Here is a 20,299-nt window from a genome sequence, read left to right on the forward strand (position 1 = left end):
GCTATATTAAACTTTTGGAGTAAAATGCAATACAGTATACACTTCTATTCTATCTTAATCATTTGGAAATCTATGCAGCCATACTAGAGTTGTATGAGAATAAATAATCAGACTATTATTAAGATATTGGCTTAAAAAATTCAAAAATACACGGATATGATCAGTATGTCGAACACTGCTTGAGATATGTTTTAAAATTTTACTGAAAAGAAATTTATACTCACGTTGTCTCAGTGAGATTTTGTTCCACAGATCTTTTGGTCTGGCTCTACACAGCTGCGAAAACATCGTCCATCATCCGAGTCCACACCTTTGAAATATTAAAAAAAAAGTGAGAATTGTAGGATATGAAGCAAAATGCTTTAATTAGAGAGAAATCAAGGTACATAGTTTTGCTGAATATTCCAAGTGGTACATTCTCATTTGATGTCTTTTGTTACACACACAAAGGGGAGGGGAGTTTATTAAAGAATTTCCCTACTTTCTGATTATTCGCATCCTCACGAAAAGTCAACAACACATTGGTGGCTTTGTGAATTGCCGAAAGACGTTTATTTAAGTATCTATACGGCCCACGCAGGTAATGTTCTATTCATAAGTGATAATAATAAGAAGCACTTTGTAAAAAATCTTATATGAAGAACAAAGTCTGTATGGGTGACATTTATATTTTTACATGCATTACGTATTTGTTAGATGTCTTGCAAGATATGGCTGTGTTCAGCCGTTACTCATTCTGACAAATAATGTCCTAAAGACCAATAACTTTGAAGTTTAAGCAAATATCCTTTCAAAAGAAAACTGCAGGAACGGAGAAAAAATTAGACCATTTATTCCATGGAAAGCTCTAATGAGAAATATTTCCAGGAATCTTAGGAACCAGTCAAACATTTTTATAGCTGGTGGTGTGATGGTTAAGTACCTAAAAGTGTGTAAACCCGGTCTACTAATACACAAGTGAGAAAAGTGAAAGCGTGAGGAGTATCTATTGCATCGTATATCTCCAGAAAAATACGGCAGTGCTATCGGAAGCTGAAACAAGGAAGTGAATAATCAAAAAGTACCATAATTCTTTATGAGAGGTGGTTTATTCCTCTGAAAAGTGGTCACAAGACTTTGTTGACTTCCTACAATATTCATTTATTCGATTTAAGAAACCTTTCTGCTTGCTAGAAGCAAGACGCACCAACAAAGAATTCTAAATTAATCAAAGCAACATTAAATTAGCGTAAATTTTAAATAAAAGTTTCAGAGATATTAGGTATTTTGGAAGCAGGAGAGAGGAAAAATTAGCAACACCTTCGCCGGGAATCGAACCGCGGACCTCTCAGTTACGCGCTGAGCGTGCAGACCCCTACAACACGAAGGCTCCCTAAGAAGTCGGGAGAAATACCTTAATACTCCCCCTTTTAAAAGGCGACTGGGGTTTTTAGGGGACCAAATCGCCAAATTCTGGGTGAAGAGAATCATCATCCAACACCCTTTTTATTCGAACGCCACTGTAGAAACATTAGGTATTTTGGAAGCAGGAGAGATGAAAAACGAGCAACGCTTTCGCCGGGAATCGAACCGCGGACCTCTCAATTACGCGCTGAGCATGCAGACCACTACACCACGAAGGCTCGCTAAGAAGGCGGAAGAAATACCTTATAAAATTTATTGATTTCGAGGACAGTCAGATTTAGGTCTCTTTCCTTCGGAAGTAAAATAATTTCTGGGAGGAAAAAAAAAAGAAATAAACAGGTTTTCGATAGCTAATCATGGTTGGATGATCATTTAACCACAAACCTGACTGAATGAAATGCAGTTTCAAAATAATGAATTTAGTTATTTTATTTGGAAAGATGGATTTCCTTCGAAGTCTTTCATAAGAATTTATCTTATTTATTTTTTAATTACATTAACTTCAACCGATTTCTTGCCAAAGTTTTCCGTATTCTAAAATCATAAGCTTTCTCACATTTCATTACATTTTCCCTCAAAACCTAATGCTACGGTCGTTTTCCCGTTTCTCTCCCCATTGACTTCCTAACAAATATAGCTGCTGCTCCTTCCACCTTTTCAAAACAGTTTTGGTTCTGAGAAAGAGAAAAGGGAAGTCTGATCGGCACATGAAATCGACAGTTTCATTCAGAATCATGACAAATTAGGATTGCCTTTTGCTTGATTGTCTGTCTGGCAGCCTCCGTAATGTTTGAATTTTCAAGTTAAAGTTTTGCGCAAAAAAGGACATTAACTAGTAATACCTTCATAGAATAGTTACCTAGGACTCTAATAGTTATTTTTATTAGCTCGCAACACTGCAGTATACAAATAGTGAAAAGAATACAAATATGTGCTACAAAAATTCTTTTCCTGAAGCTACGACAATTCCGTTGTAGCTTCAGGAGCTGCAGAATTGTATCTCCTAAAAAGAAAATTTCTGGAGGGTTGTATGCATATTTGTTATTTCAATGAATGTTTTAAGTTAATAGCTAGTGCCATAGGCAGTACAAATCAAATATGATCAAAAAATGATCAAAAAGCGACTTGAAGTAAACTTCTTCCTTGGTTTACGTCTTTGTCGCTTGTAAGTGACGACTTGTGAATTCAAAAATCATGTAAGTGATGCTTTACTTGAATACATTTACATGAATCTATGTATTTTTATTGTTAATGAAGAGTTTTGTAAACTATTGAAAATTCTGAAAGCGTTAGGTATATTTCCATTAAAAATTCTATTTGAAAATGCTGGACAAATGATTTTAGACTCAAATATTTGACATTTTTCTCAAAAAACAGATTTCGGATTCTTTGATTATTTAATCTGATCTTCCAAGCATGTGAACTTGATGTACCATTTAAAATCTTTTAAAAGATTAAGATTTGAAAAAAACATTATTATTTGAGAAAATTGCTCCATTTCCATAAAAACAGCAAACTAATATTTCACGATTAATCGAAAAGCTGATATAGAAAAAAATTATATTTGCCATTTTATACATTTCAGGCTGTTTCGTTTTGACCTAATGTTTGAGAAAAATTTACGGTGACAATACTAATAATCGATACTAACCTACCAACGCGTATCGATATTGATAATATGAAGCAGTTAAGACTACTTAGTACAATGAGAAGGCCTTGAAGTTCCTTGCCCGATTATATAACCAGGAAACAGCGTCATATATAAAATCAAAGGTTCAAAGACATGTCTAGAAGTCACGGTAAAGTAACATCACGTTTCAAATCAAGTTCAAAGACACTTCAAGATGGGCCTTTTGCATCAGCCCCCTTTCAGCAGAGTTATCATTTATTAAAATAGGTCGGACGGCGCCGATTTCTCTGCAGAGACGACCTTGAAGGTCGTTCGGACAGATCTTCCGTCTCGACCGAGCAGAAAGAATCTTGTCTGTCCTATGTTGCTTTGAATTCAAATGGGCGTTAGACCGAATTAATCCTTGAAAATTGTCAGATTTAAAAGTTACTTTTAGCCTATTTCAAGAATATTTTTTAACACTGTAGAATTCATAAATCAACTTACTCTTTATATCTGCAGGGGTGAAAAAAATCTCGTAAAAAGTAGATGATTATTGACAATTAAAGTTTGCATTGGCTTTATTTTTTTGATGGATTATTTTACTGAAAGCGTAAGACATTTATTTTCTGATATAACAATGATGTTATGCAGAAATGAATTTTACAGCAACTCATACATTTTGGATAACTATAAAATTTTATTTTTGAACCTAAATTACTGGAAAGCAATCTAAAAAAAAGTATTTTAAATAGACAAATTAGTAATAACAATTGAATGTAAATACTGTTTACGCTATCACTGCAGAATCTATTGAGAAATAATTAAAAAAAGCATTCGATAATATATAGGTTCCTACTCAATTAATGAACTACGTACAGGCTTGATGAAGCTCTCTTTTAATGGATCGCTAAAATATTTTCCACATTATATGGAAAAGGAAAAAATTAAATTTTACATAAACTCATACAAGAGCAAAAAAATCAAATTTGCTTTCTTATACTTATTCTACGTAACCTGCTCTTAAAACCTATACCAAAGTATACAAGTGATCATTTCCATTGCACAAAATAGAGCAAAATACTGAACACACAGTTTTCGCAACAAACAGTGCTATGCTACGGTACAATAATCGTAACATCAAGTAATAATAATATATTCTAATGGGAGAGATGCCTTCATGGAGGATTTTCTAACGGAAACTAACTCACATTCATGTTAAAGCTAGCCATACAGTGAACCCGTTCGTCTGATATCAAAGCCGGCTCGAATATAATATATTCAGGGTTCCTTTGGCTACTTACGAGGATAGATATGGTAATAAACTATTTAGACGCATTTTTCTGGAGTAGCTCTTTCAAAGGTGATTTCTCTCAAAGTACACCTTAGCTAAAATTCAGCTAGGGATTTCCACGTACAATAATTAGATTTTAGAGAAAATACTGTAGAATGCTGACTATTCGAAACTGCCGGCACATACTTGGTTTCGGATTTAGTTTCGTATAAGCAGACAAACTCTTCAAAATATATTCCTGGCCGCCATTGCGCAATCTTAAGAGCCACTCAAACAGCTTTCTTTCACTTCCATCTTTTTAAAATACATAATGTTTTCATAAAAATAGAAACTCTTTTTATTGTTTATAATTATTAATTTAAGAAAACGTGGATTTTTTCTTCTTTCTTAAAATAGACATCTTTCAAAGGGGCCAAACTGCAATTTTTTTTTTCCTATACAGAAAAGGAATTTAGCTTTCTTATGTCTCTACCAGTTTCACAACTGTTTCTAAGCACTTAACGACTTCAGCATTTCATCGATCTTTATCAGTATTAATGTAATAATACCTTTCATGTCCATTGATTTCTTGCATATCTTGAGCAGTCTTATGATTTCATTGACATTTAAAACCTAGGTTAAAAATGTCGATGTATTCATTAATTTCACTTAAATTACCTTTAAGATTATAATTACAGTTACCCTTTTTTTTGCATTCTCGATTCTCATTAACATATGTTCAGTTTAATAGTAACTTTCTTTTTTTTCTTGTTTGAATTTGATTCCAAGATTTCTCTAGAAGGCTTACCAGATTCCAAGAATTGTGCAGCCACATTTATTTACAACAGAATTATTTGCAAAGATATTCGGGGGAAGGAAGTAGAAATATCTTTGCAAATAATTCTTGCAATTTGAGTTTCCAAGTAATTGTAATTAGAATAATCGGTGTTACACTGTGCGACAGTAATCTTCAGATACAACAGCAAACTCAAAACATTGCTAACAAAGCCCTTCCAACGCATCAGACAAGAGGTGGACAATAGAAGAAGTGAGAAGAGAAAGTTTTTCCGACAATTTTTTAGCTGAATTCTAGGAGTTTATATTAGCCTATAAATTAAACATTTGATCTTTGTTAATTGCGTGATTCCAATGGAACTCACATTTTGAGCCTTAAGCCAATTTGTTATGTTCACACATTAAACTTAACTTCCACTCCCGAAAGAATATTTTTAAAAAAGAAAAAGAAATGAAAAATAGAAAAGAAAAACAAGACAGAAAAAGAATGGCCTTGTTCTTGATTAAACCGAGTAATTTTTTCAACCGGTGGTATGCAAGAGAAAAATATGTCCTACGCGAAGAAACAAAATTATTTTTATAAATATATATTTATAAATATATAGTTAAAAAATATTTTTAACTGTTAAATTCAAAAATTAAATACATGTTAACTGAGCTTTGTTCAAGGTCAACAGCCGCTCATAGACTATTGACCTTGAAACATAATCCGTTTTTATTTTCACAAATATTCTTTTAGCCATAGCCATAACTAAATTTGTCACAAATGATGTTTTTAAAAGGAATAATAGAAATGGATGTTTTATTTAACAGGAAGAATTTTTATAAAACGATAATAGTATCTATCTCATTAACTCTTTTAGAGTTGATCGATTTATTAGAATGCCTACACTTTACATCGCCACTATTTTCGAGCTCATATTGCTCTATTTTCAATTACAATCATTCTTTTACGTCTGCTTGCTGTCTAGCAGGTTTTATTGTCCTCTTGTTGTGTATAGTCATACAGGATGATATACGATTACGCGTAATCATTATTTGTCATCTTCAGCATTAATTCACAAGTAACATTTTCAGGGTATCATTTCTTTTAATGTATAAGTGTTTATTGATGCCTAGCTCATTTACCACTTAGGCCAATGTATATATGTATCCAATGTACCTTACCACTTAGGCCAATGTATATATGTATCCAATGTACCTTACCACTTAGGCCAATGTATATATGTATCCAATGTACTTTACCACTTAGGCCAATGTATATATGTATCCAATGTACACTGCAAAAAAAGGGGCGGCAGTTCTATATTCTTCCGTTCTACTGGACAGACTGACGAAATCCAACTTGCGTTTCTCATGTCTCGAAAGCGCGACTTAGAATATGTATTAGATTTATATATAGCATCGTTCTAATAAGATATTTTGACACAAAATCGGACTTTTTTCTGTAATAACATACCAATTTTTTTCCATATTTCAATTCTACGACTCAAATTACGCCAGACTACTGAGTTTTGTAAAAATCGCACGAGTAGTTTTTAAAGTTTTAGCTCCTCAGTGTTAATTCAGTTTTGTATATATTTATTAATATCTCTTTTTTATTAAACTTATTTGATTCCTCCTTTCACATTTCGAAATTTAGGTTCATTCGAAATAAAATTCACCTATTTTTTATGTTTTATTTTAAAATAATTTTTATAAATTTTTCAAAAATATTTTTGATTTATAATCTATAAAAATTTTACCATCATCTTAAAGTAAACGTATTTCTAAGCATACCTGCAAAAAATTACAGTTTTTTATTCAAAATTTCGAAGATATACTTGAATATATACGTGAATTTATATATTAGCCCTTTTTGAAATTTGGCATATTTGCTGAAAGCGATAAAATATCAAATGCGGTTTAAACACTTTGCTAACATTATTTGGAAGTAGAAACGATGGGACGCTTTTCCGCTCAAGCAGATGTAGTAAAAAGGTAGGAACGAGATGCCTTTTTCTCCGCTCCATGGGAAAGGAATGGAAGGGAAAGGAAAATTGGTTGCCACATATTAAGAAGTTTGCCAAGTGAATTATTCTTGGCACAAACTGAAAAAAATTGTGACAAGATAAATTTTTTAATTTCTCCGTAAATTTCGCACCAAATTTTACAAAATCTAATATCTAGGTATAATTTGAGTCATAGAATTGAAGTAAGGAAAAAAAAAAAAAAATATGTTATTTCAGAAAAAGTCCAATTTTGTGTCAAAATACTTATGTTAAAACAATGCTATATATAAATCTAATATATATCCTAAGTCGAGCTTTCGAGATATGAAAAACGCAATTTGAATTTTGTTAATCGGTACAGTAGAACGAGAGTTATATAACTGTACCCCCCTTTTTTTCGCAGTGTACCTTACCACTTAGACCAAATTATATATGTATGCAATGTACCTATGTATGTATTTTTTTATGAATTGAATGCTGAAGCACATATGCAAACGCCCTTGTTTGGCCACGTCAAAATCTCATATTCCGCATTAATAAATTCCCGATGCAGCTCTCGCGGGATGCCGCCAGAGTTGTGTTGCTCTAGATAGGTGTGCGGGTACAGGACGACACCCGATTTGTCATACAAAGCCGTCCGGGTGTCCGGCCCTGCATTCACCTGTCACCTGTCCTCGTATTGCTTTGTATTCCTTACTTTACTACGAGACTTGAGAATATCGTCATTCGATTTTGAAGAACTCGCAATATATTCTGCATTTAAATATTTGTGAAAAAATAATAAAACAAACCCAAGATTTTCAAAATCGAGAAAAGACTAGGACTAAGCGGGAAAGTGATTCACTGGTGATGGATCCACGACAATCCACTAGCACTAAAAATATTGAAAAGAAAAGAAAAATTGGTTATAGGAAATATAATGAAATTATTTATCAGTTAGGCTTACTTGAAATGGAGATGAAATAGATCCTCAACCTCAGTGTCTTGTTTACGTTGAACTATAGCCAATCAAAGTATAAAACATCGTTTCTTAAAAGACATCTTGAATCTAAGCCTACCAGTTTAAAGGATAAATCTGAAAAATATTGTAAGAGAACTTTATCGGAGCTCAAACATAGCAAACAGGTAATGAAAGGTTTTTGTTACTTCAAGTGAAGAAACTTAGAAGCTAGTTATATATTAAACTTAAGAATTGCCAAGACTGCGCAGGCTCACACTATTGGAGATAAACCTTGTATTACCAGCAGCTAAAGATATCCTTTTAACAGTATTTAAAGAAAAAGCGGCTAATGAACTTCATAATATTTCGTTATCAAATGATATAATAAGCCGAATGAAATGACAAATTCCACTGAAGAGATACTTATTCAAAAAATAAAACAGAGTGAGTATTTCGCATCGCAATTAGGTGAAAGTAGTGATATAACGAACTTTATTCAATTATTTAGTTTACATACGTTTCGAAGAAGATAAACGAATTGCCAAAGAGTATTTATTTTGTGAATCTCTTCATGATAGAGCAACTGAAAATGAAATTTTCAAAGCAAATTGAGAATTTTATCTTTGAGAATATTTCTTGGAATAAGTGCATTGCCGTATGCAGTGATGGAGCTTTCCGTATTATTTCTCAAATAAAGAAAGCTGCAACTAAATTTACTCAGTGCTTCAATCATCGTGAAACTTTAGTAGCCAAAATAATCCCGGGAACCTGAAAAGTCGTTTTGAATCAAGCCGCGAAACGTGTTTATTTTATTAAAAGCTGAGCTTTAAGTTCAAGAATATTTACAAGTTTATGCCAACAGATGGGCAGTGAATATAAAACTTTTGTCACATTCCCGAAGTAAAGTGATTATCCAGAGGCAAATTTTAAATCGTCTTTTTGAACTTCGATCAGAAATTCAAATTTTCCTCTGTGATTCAAAATTTGAATTGCAAAAATCTTTATTTAGTGAATTATGTTTGGTGTGTTTAGCATGTTTAACTTATATTTTTGGAAAGTTAACTGAATTAAATTTAGGATTACAAGGACAAAGTGTTAATTTGTTTACAATTAAACATAAAATAAGCGCACTAATATAAAAACTCGAGCTAATAATCAAAGAATTGAATAATAACATTTTAAGCTTTTTACCACTCTTAGAAGGTTTTCTAAACGAAAATAATTTGAAAATAAAAGAATAATTAGCATCCGACATTAAAAATCATTGTTTTTTATTGATAAGTAATTTCAACGCGTATTTTCCAGAGGATTGTGAAAAAGAAAATTGGATTAGAAATCCATTTTGTTCAAACGTACCTGAAGTTTTTATCTCGTGAAGAAAAAGAGCAATTGATAGAAATTTCTTGTGATCGAACTCTAACAGAAGATTTCAAAAATAACACATTTGTAAACATTTGGTTGAACAGAAAAAAAAATTTAAAGGCATTTCAAATAAAGCTATTAAAGTTTAATTGCCTTTTTGCACAACCTATTTGCACGAACAAGGATTTTCTTCTATGCTACACAAGTATGTTATACTTGTATTTGAAGTATTCACTGCCCTGGTATAATGCTTCTGGAACGTCAATTTCTTTCAATTTTCCTTTCTGAAAAAATTTCTGATATAGAATAAGAACGACAGAGATTCGTCGTTCCTGATTTTCAGTAGGAAATTGAAAGCTACTTTCTCTATGTGTCCGTCTCTCCTTCGTGAGATAATACTGATTTTCCTGTGAACCGTTAGTGGTTTTCGTTAGTGGTCTAGTAACTCCTCAAAACATTCGTCTATTAATAATTTTGCGACAGTTTTGTCGCCTGCCATCAGAATATTTTGTCGATCATTCCAGGACAGAAATTTGGATGCTTTGGAAATTTGGCCCACCAGTAGCAGAGGGGCAAAGTCCCTGAACTGGGGTAGTTCAGTCCAGGATTCGAATTCCGGTGAACGCATGGGTCGGGATTCGTAACAGCATGGGCTTTTCAACGATTTTCTGCATCTGTAACGCGTATACGAGCCAGTTTCGCTTAGAAAGTCCTCCACGAAAGCATCCCTTCCCTTAGGAAGATAGCCATCCAGTGTTTTGTCATAATTAAAAAAACCAAACCAAATCTCTCATTTTCCTGAAATACAGTTGAGAAGCAAGCTTCATGGTGGATGCGTATATGATGTTTTCTTTATTTATTTGTTAGTGACAGCCCTTGCATACGTACGGGCAGATCTGTCTCAGATCTCACTGAAATAGATCTGTAAGGGTAGCGCAGACCAATATATCTAGAACTCCGGTTTAAAGAACATCTTTCTACTGTAATTCATTGCTGTCATGCAATTCCTAGAAGAATTTCAATGGGAATTACAGTGTTACAGACATAAATTAAAAAAAAAAAAAAAAAAAAAAAAGAGGGTTCCCTTTTTTTTTTTTTTTTTTTCTCTTAAATTAAGTTTTAAAAGAACATTTAGAGTTATTTTTATTTATAATTACAAATCTCTTATTATATATAAAAACATACTCCTTTTCCCCTTTATTTATTTATTTTTTTCATTTGTTTACTTTTAAGTGTCACAAATTTAACTAGAATAAAAGAACATCAACCGGGCTAGTCTCGGAAGTCCATGTCAAACAAAAACAAAAGTTACTGAGAATTTTACAGCATTGTGTGATTTAGAAATTTCGGTCAAGGTCAAAAACTGGTCAAACCGTGTCAGATTGACCAGACATCAGGAAGGTCAATGTCCCGGATGTTTGGCCGCTCCAAAGTTAACTATTTGCCGTTTCGAGAAGAAACAGGTTGCTATTAAAAGGACATGAATATGGATGTACAGAACTGAGCAGTAATTAATGATTGCAAGTTCATTACTCCGCCCCTTGTTTCCCCTTTACCACCTTGGCCCAGACTTTCCCAACACCGCTCGTCGTAATAGCCGTCCAATCAAGGGGTTAATATTGCTCGCTACTGTTTGTTTACGAATGGCTCCACCCTCAAGCGAGTCGTATGGATTTGCAATTTGATTCCTGCTTTGCTTTAAAGGGAAAATTGACTTATAGTAAGAGTCAAACCTTTTTTTACACCTGAATAGGTTAGTCATATTTCATCCAACCAAAAATAGAAATTTCATAAACAGCATAACATTTACATAAAAATTTAATTTGTTCCATAAAATTATTGCACTTAAAATGATTACTAAGAGGATTAATATAAAATATTTTCGGCTAATAGAAAGAGAGATTGCTTCTCTTCTATAGCTTGTATTTACTGCATTACAAAAATGATCCTTGTACAATAATTTTACTGCCCTCGGTATAGTGGTTAGCAGGACATATCATTTGGGTTTTGTTTTAAATCTCGGAGAAGGCACGGATGATTGTAATGTATAGTGCAGCATGGGGGTATTTAAAAATTCGGTGAGCGTAAAAATCCTTTCGAGAAGTTGTGGTAGAGGAAGAGAGAAACAAGACCCTTAATTGTGTCGTCCAGGGCGTTCTAAATAGAAATCGTGATGGATCTTGGCAAAATCATTCTATAATCTATAGGCGCCTAAAGCCGTTCCAATGACAGGCACTTTCTTTCTGTTGAATTCTTACACCTGATTTAGCCATTGATGCGTAGTATAACGAATAAGTACCAGCTACACAAGATAAAATTAGATCATTTGATATATAACAAGAAATTTTAAGAGATTAAATCACCCCTCTACTAGTACACAGATGGGCACTGCAATGTTTTATCAATACATATTTTCCCAACTTGATGAATTTGAATTCTTTCTGAAGATTATCCGTATACACATATACGGAGTTTTAGGTTTTTTTGAAGCAGGAGACGTGAGAAATGTGCAGTCCCTTCGCCGGGACTGCACATTGCCGACTCGCCGGGACTAACGCTTTGACATAACCGCTGCTGATCGATGTGAAAGAAAGGATGAAAATGTATAAGGTATTTTCTCCCTCGTTTCTGCATGCCTTCGTGTGTAATGGTAGCACATTCGGCGCGTATTCATGAGGACCGAGGTTCAAGTCCCGGCGAGGGGACTGCACATTTCTCACGTCTCCTGCCTAAAAAAAAAAAAAAAAAAATACTGAAACTTCTACAGTGGTGTCCGAATTAAAACGTGGGTACAATAATTCGTCACCACCAGTATTTGGCTATTGGGTCCCCTAATCTCCAGTCACTCTTTTAAAGGTATTTTACATAAGGAATTTTTTCCCTCCTTTCAATATGATTTAGTGGTGTAACGGTAGCACACTCGACGCTTATTCAAGAGCTCCAGGTTAGAGTCCCCGCGACGGTATTGCTTATTTTTTATGTCTCCTATTTCAAAACAAACTAATTACTCTACAAATGTAAAAAATGAATATTTGAAAGAACTTGCGTCATGCGTATGCTACAAACAATGTGGGCATACGACGACAAATAATGGTACAGAGTAGCAGATACGTTGTTGTAAGAACTAATAATATTAACAGAACTTGTAATTTTATTTTCTTGTGAAATGCCACAAGATTTATTAGCTCCATTCCCTCAGTTTTATTTACCACTTAGAATTGGTCCATATTTAAGTATATTTTTCGAAGACTTTCAAGTCTAAACAAATCATATTTTTCACTGTCTTGTCCCCATCGATGAATGCAGCTCTACAGAAATGGTGACTTCTTCTCATACATATTTGTTTATCTCCTGTAATTGATAAATATTTCAACATTTTAAGTATTTCCGAAAACAGAACGAACTGAGATTCCGACTAAAACGGCAGAACACAGAAGACATGACATTCACGTATGACAGCCGCTCCAAATATTATGTATAGACTCTTCCTGCACCTAAAAACTATTTTCAGTTACTTCAAAACTTCCTTAATGATGCTTCTTCATAAGGCAGCTTTTCTTCCAACTTCTTTAAGAGCGCTAAATTTATGCTTTTCATCGCAACTGAACCAATTTCTTACTCTCGACCGAAAAGAAGGATAACAGCCTATCAATATCCATTGATGCCCGCATATACTAGTATCCGAAATTAAGGTTAAAACACGTAACATGAAATATCTCAAAAAACTAATTGTTTTATTGTAATGAAATTTTGTGCACAGGTGTCTAATGCTATGTGATAACTAATAATAGCATATTAATATAAACATGGAATACATGTTTTGAGATATATAGAGTCTAAACGAAAAAAACATAGCACTTATATTTCCAAAATGGAGCAGTTATAAGGAGAACGGCTACTCTATACAATTTTACATGCTTCACAATGGACCCTTATAATATAATTGTGGTTTCTGATCATAGCTTGCGGCAACAAATGCCCATTCTTTTACAAATGAGAGTTTTAATCCGTGAATGCTCATGGGAAGGCAATGATGCCATATGTAATAGCTTTTCCTAGCGCATTCTAAACATTATGCATAGGATTTAGGTCCATTGACCTCACTGGCCACACCATACTCTAATCATTCTCTTCCTCTAGAAAATCCTCAAATTTTTTAACTTTCATTGGCCTCGGATTATTGTGCATAAAAGTAAAACCTAAAATCCTCTCCAATAGATTGGCGGGAAAGCCTCCCATAAGAATCAACAGTTCTCGTCTCATATGATCAGAAACTACATAGAGTCATCTTTATAACGCTATGCGGTTACAGTGTCCGCTTTAAAGATATGCACTAGTCTCCGGGCCGTCTAACATGGTGCCTCCCCACATAAGGATTCCACTTTCACAAAGTTGATCACTTTTTGTTATGTTGGAAAAACGATAACGTGTCCTAGTCTCTCTCCAGGTGACGAGTGGCCGAGAACCGACTAAATCTGGACTTATCATTGATAAGGAAATGGCTTCAGCCTTGCTGCGCTCAAGTAGTGGTACCTAACTTTACAAAAGACGGGCTGTCTTTTGTGATCTGCTAAGGGGAATAGATATCACTGAGTTTTAGGAGCGTAAAAGGCCTGCTTTAATACGTGTCTGTGTACAGTATGCCTGGAAATTCTTGTTCTGCGTGCACTAGCGAGCAATTGATAAATCTCTCTGGTCATCCTTTCTCTATAGCGTTATTTTCATTTAATTCCATGTATCGATGCTTCGCAGGCATCGTGATTCTTGGATGGCCTTGATCATGGCTTCTGCTGATGGTATTCATATTTTAGACTAGAGGCTGTGACCCGGATAGCACCATTCGAGACGCTCGTAAACATTGGCCGACCTCTGCTTTGGATTGACAACCTCAAACCTAATGATGGATTTCTATCTGAATCCACCATCTGAACTATTGCAGGACTCACTCTAACTGAAATCGATCAGTACTGTGATTTTTTCTTGCAAGAAACAGAATTCCACACACGAAATTCATAAATCACTCTCATGTTTTCTCAAACAGCATTATTTTTCTAACCTTAGAACATTAGTTATTTACCTTACATTTACCATTCTCCTAATTACATAAGACATCAATTTTTTAAAATATAAATATTAGTTATTTTAAATTAATACCAAAATTATATTTGTAACTTTAATTTTGGATACCAGTGTACCTAAATAAATGGAATCATAGAATGATTTTATTTGGTTAAAAGATTAAATATTTTTCAACGATTAAACTAAAGCATAGTTTTTATTCGACGATTTGCATCACTATAGCTTCATACCTATTTTTTATTACCAATCTCTCGAGAGGAGTTTCTCACCGACGGATTTATGTGCCCCTACTATCTACAGATATGAGCAGAATAAAACTTACCTTTGATAACCGGGCGGCTATTCACATTTATTTACAAATCAAATAAATTATATATCTTTTCAAGTCATTTTTGAATCATTGCATTAGGTTAGGTTTCAATATGATGCATTTAGCTGCCCAGCCGATATAGTGGTTAGTGACGCATACTGCAGTAACGATGGACCTGGGCTCGGATCCCGGAGAAGGCATAGATGTTTGTAAGCATATATAGTGTTCATGAGGCAAGGAGGCACACAAAAAGCCGAAAGTCCTCTTCAGAAGTTGGTGGAAGGCGACCTTTGGACCGTCAACCGAGATTTTTTTTCTTAAAATGAAACGGTAGCTTAATATTGTAAGGCCCAGCGATACCTAATATGCTTTCCGAAACGCATAGGTGCCGGCCTTTTTTCAACCTATACCTGTACCATGTATTTATCATTAATGTACTTGGTAGGTATCGGCATTCCGCAAAACATAAGATCTTTAATTTACTTTTCACGTGGCCTAACAAATATAATTTTTAGAGTATTGCGATTTTGTAAAGCACAAAAGTTTTAATTTATCTTTCAAATTTATTAACCCGTAATTGCTTACCTATCAATTCAGAAGTCATACACACGCTTCTTAAAAAGCTATATCTTTATTTTATTTTTAATAATATACCTAGTTGGCATGACTTAAGATGCATCTAATTTGTAATACGTACGTACAACTGGCAAATTTATGAACATCTGCTGCCTTGTTATAATTAATCAAAGATACTATGCAGATCCGGTACAGAATCAAGTGATATCTTCTTCCCCCCCCTCCCCGTTCATTTATTTCCTGTATGTATATTACAGCATTTATGAGGATAAAAAAATCAGAATTATACTGTACGTTTTCCATTTTGTTGTTATTACCTCTCCTCTTGTTTACTACGTTGCGATGTCGACCTGGTTAAGCTCTCAGTAACTAGTTAACGCCCTTTACATGCAATTATCTGCTAGTATTATTCACACACCCATAAAAATATGACTTATAAACTAACACGAAAAATTGCTTCCGCTAAAAGAAGAACCATATTTTGCAACATAAAACAAATAGCTGGCTATGAATTATAACTGACAGTTCAGTGGGTGTGTAAGTATGAAATGTTCTCTAAAGATCTCTAGCTCGTAAATAATAGGATTAGCCATTCTTATATCTTAGCTCAATCTTTATTCTAAGCGTTAAATATTCATCAGATTACGCAAGCGAATTGGATTTAAGCGTATTAATACATAAGTATTATACATAAGTATACATAAGGTGATACATAAGGAGTGATACATAAGTATTATAATTAATCCATCTTGCATCAATGTATAAATTTCACTCAGAATTTGTTTACGCCTTATGTAATCTTCTGATTTTCTAGTTGAGGAAAATTCCATTACCTTTGAAAGGATTTACATTGTTTTCATTTAATTCAGAAATAACTGTCGGATTTCTTAGATGCATTTTTAACATCTGGTTTTGTTTTGATCTTATATTGTAACTGCTTCCTTAGTACGTAGTAAACATATCGTGGAATTTTATCTCTTAAACGACGAACTGCAGTTTGCAAGTGTGAATTCAACTTTTTTATTTATTGTAAAAAGACAAAATACGCAGCAATTAAATTCTGATTGCCTATTTAAAAATAAAACTATGTTACTCTTAAAAGTTTATTTTATTTAGAATTAATTCTTTTGTGCTTCTACTGGTACGATAGCTTAAAACAATAAATGTCCTTCCAACCATACACTAGTCTAAGCCTAAAAATACACTAGTCTAAGACTAAAAATTTTAAATGATAAAAAAGAATTCATTCTTTCTGAAAAAGTGACTAGCAAATTTCAAACAGTTAATTTTAATGCATTTGATACTATCGCACCTTTGGTATAATCTATATATAGAGGCTGTTCGAACATTTTTAGACAATTTTGCTTTACTGTAAAAAACAATTCTGCTTGGAATTTTGGTTTATAAATGCAACTATGTTTTTGAAAGTATAAATTATCGTCTGCTACTTGACAGTTTTGTTTTCATGCAAAATCTCGCTTTTAACGGATGGAAGGCTATGTTTGTGTTCTTTCCGAAGAAAATTATTCCTATCTAGTTATTAAAAAAACGTTGTGACAGCCGTGAGTTTTCGATATCTATAGCTACGATAGGTAATGTCAACAAGAAAGAAAAAAACGTCAAAATTTAACTTCAAGTGGAAAAATTGTTCCAAATAAGTATCCAACGAAAAAACGGAATGTTTCGAATGTTGCAAAAGTCAGATCTTGAATGTTAAAAGAAAATCCGCCAAGTCAAAGAACAGCAGCAAAATCATTGAAATGCTGAGTATCAACTGTAAACAAAATGATTAATGCTGACCTTAAAAAGGCGAAAACACATAATGTGTATCATCGTTCTTCACTACATATCATCGAACGCAGAACAATATGCAGAATTCTTTATGCGAAACATTTATCCGGATAAAAATGGAAAAATATTGTCACAAGGGACGAATCTTGGGTTTAGTTAAATGACTGCAATAAAAAGAGAGCCATTTATTATCATCAAAGGGGAGGAAAAAATCTTAAAACATGGTTCAAGGAACCTAAAGAAAGTTTCTTTTAAGGGATTTATGGTTGTTGCTGGTTTTTCATATAACGGAAAATTACAAATAAAGAGAGTAGATAAAAATTTTAAGATCAGTTCCACATATTATCAAAAACATATTTTATACTCAGTTTTCAAATATAAAATATCTTCTCTTTACACACAGTGTAGTCAATCAGTATAACTGCATCAAAACAAAAAGCTACGTGAAAATCTACTACTAATTTCCTGAAAAAATAAAACAAGAAACGGGTATCAAGGCCATGCTCTTCACTCATATGCCTACTAAAGCTCCTGATCTCCAATGTATTTTGTATCCAATGTATACAATGTGTTTTGTAACTTTTGGACTTTTAAAAATGATGTTGTCCAAACGTCGAATTAGAACTTCCTTAGACTTTGTAAAGCTGTTCAAAAGCAATGGGATAAAATACTTCTTCCGATACTACAAAAAGCTTTATTGTCTTGGAAATTACAGTTTAAAGATAGTGAAGAATAAGTGTTATCAACTAGAACATTTAAAACATAAAAATTTTAAGTAAAATATTTCTGTAATTACAATGAAAATAGTGTAAAAAGTGAGCGAACAGTCTCTGTAAATCATATTTATTAATATATACTTATATAATTGTTGTATCTGAGTGGCAACAGTGTTTACATCACGAAAGGTTTTTTAGACAAAATCAGCTAGATGAGTTTTATACCTAGTTAAGGCTCAGGTTTCAGAGTTGCACATAAATGTATAGGTTTCTTATATAAAAATAGCAATTTCGTACGTTTTTAAGTACTTTTTTTGTGTGTGTAAAAATTTTCTTTTGCCACAAACTTAGCGATTAGAGGCAATGATACGTTTCTTAATTTATGCGTCAATATTGCTTTGAGTGCTTACTTTTTAGACTAGATTAACACTAATTCAAATTTATGATTTTCTGTTTTAAGTTAACTGAAGTTTATTGGTTCTTTTGTAATAGGCATACATTTGGTTTCTGATTGGCTTTACATACCTTATTATTAAGTTGTCCCGAAATATTTTATTTTATTAATAAGAAAAAATCACGCACAATATTTTATATTTTATGACTTGTAATTGGCAAATAGGATATGTTTTGCTCTATTATCCTTCTCCATCTCTCTGGACGCTGCACAACGCAATCTGCGTATTTTTTGTGGTTTTGCAGCAAAATATCTTTCAAGCGCATTTTTGCCGTTTATTAAACTGAATCTTTTTTTTTTTTTTTTTTTTTTTTTTTATGAACAGAGCTTTTTAATGAAAGAAACAGATAATAATAATATGGAATAATATCTGTAGAATACAAAATAGAAGGTAGAACATACTATTTAGGTTTTAGCAATTGGTTACTAAAAGCTAAAGAGACACGTGAGACCTTGAGTTATCATGTATTAAATGATGCCTCATGGTTAATGCTGTCTTATTTTTGTTGATTATTTGTTTCACATTTTGTCCAGTTGGGTCGAGCTTTTCATTTGCATTCGTTGTTCCACCTTGTGGAATTAGTTGACAATAAATAACGCATTTTCACTCACTTCAAACTGACACAGATGAAGATTAAACCTTGCTAACTTTCAAGGTTTATTATGATTAGACCAGCGATTCTCAACCGCTGGTACACAAAGTATTTTTAACTATTAAATTTAAAAATTAAATACCCCAACATCTTGTTTAAGTCTTTTCCCTAACGCTCATAAATTTATGGAATCTGAGCTTTGTTCAAGGTCACTAGCCGCATGTATACTTTAAATTTTAAAATAAAATAATCTGTAATATAAATAATAATCCGATTTTGTATAGAAGTATTCTTTGAGCCATACAGCTAACAAAATTTGTCATAAATGATGGTTTTAAAACGAATATTAGAAATAGATGTTATATTTAATGGGAAATAAAAATAAGTTTTTATAAAAAGATGTGTTAATCGATGTGTGTCACCATTTCCGGGCTCATATTTCCCTATTTTCAATTAGAACCTTTTTTTTTTTTTTTTTTTTTCGATTTGCTGTCTCTAACAGCAAGTATTTTGCTTTCTTGTAGCTTTGTAGTCCTTACTTTTCTACGCGATTTGAGAATATTATCATCTGCTTTTGAAGAACTCGTAATATATTGTGCATTTAAATATTTGTGAAAAAATAATAAAAGAAACCCATATTTTCAAAATGGAAAAATGGCTAGGACTAACTAAGCGGAAAAGTAATGATTCACAAGTGATGGATCTAGAACAATCTACTAGCTCTGAGAATACTGGAAAAAAAAACTGTTTATAGAAAATATTGTGAAAGATATTTATCGTCTGGGTGTACTAGAAATAGAGATGACATGCACTCTCAACCTTCAATGTGTTGTTTGCCGTGAACTATTATCCAATGTGAATCCGTGAACTATTATCCAAGTATCGTTTCTTAAAAGACGTCTTGAATCTAACTGCCAATTTAAAGGATAAATCTGAAGAATATTGTTACGAAATGTCAAGGCACGGTGAGATGGCTTCCCCGCAAAGCAATTTTAGGGTTGCCATAAAATGACAAGGAAAGGCAGGGTTGCCACATTTGGCGAGATATCGCCCGCTTGGCGGCATTTGGCGACAAAATTGGCGATATTCCATGGACTAATGGAGAATCTTCTGAAACGAATTCTTACCGGTTTAGCCCAGAATGTTCTCGAAGACAAGCCGAAAGCTGTATAAACCCTGCTGGTCCGCAGTCAGTTAGTATCGAGAGTGTGCCTCGTCTGGACTGCGAGATAGTTAGTATTGAGTTGGTGTCACTTCTAGCGAGTCAGTCCCTGGAGTCGATCGAGTTGACAGCCGGCAACGAGGGCCGAGTAAGTCGTCGAGCGCACCGAAAGAGTCTCGTAGTGTATCGCAGTTAGTGCATCGTCGAGAGAGCGTGTTGAGCTCCGGAAACGACTGAACCGAAG

The 20,299-nt window shown here is 33.5% G+C and overlaps 1 protein-coding gene across 1 annotated transcript in view; it reads right to left on the bottom strand.

Annotated features, from left to right (window-relative positions):
* The window catches only part of LOC118202204 (uncharacterized), a 139,469-nt gene that overhangs the window by 106,356 nt on the left and 12,814 nt on the right, over positions 1–20,299 (bottom strand). Inside the window, exon 2 of the mRNA XM_085811781.1 lies at positions 225–310. Within this exon, the coding sequence (XP_085667907.1) occupies positions 225–288 (64 nt within the window). The 5' untranslated portion in view covers positions 289–310. The remainder of the gene's footprint in view (positions 1–224; positions 311–20,299) is intronic.

This window comes from Stegodyphus dumicola, chromosome 2 (assembly GCF_044657685.1).
Source record: "Stegodyphus dumicola isolate Sdum_Otavi_A_Nest chromosome 2, ASM4465768v1".
NCBI lineage: Eukaryota > Metazoa > Arthropoda > Arachnida > Araneae > Eresidae > Stegodyphus > Stegodyphus dumicola.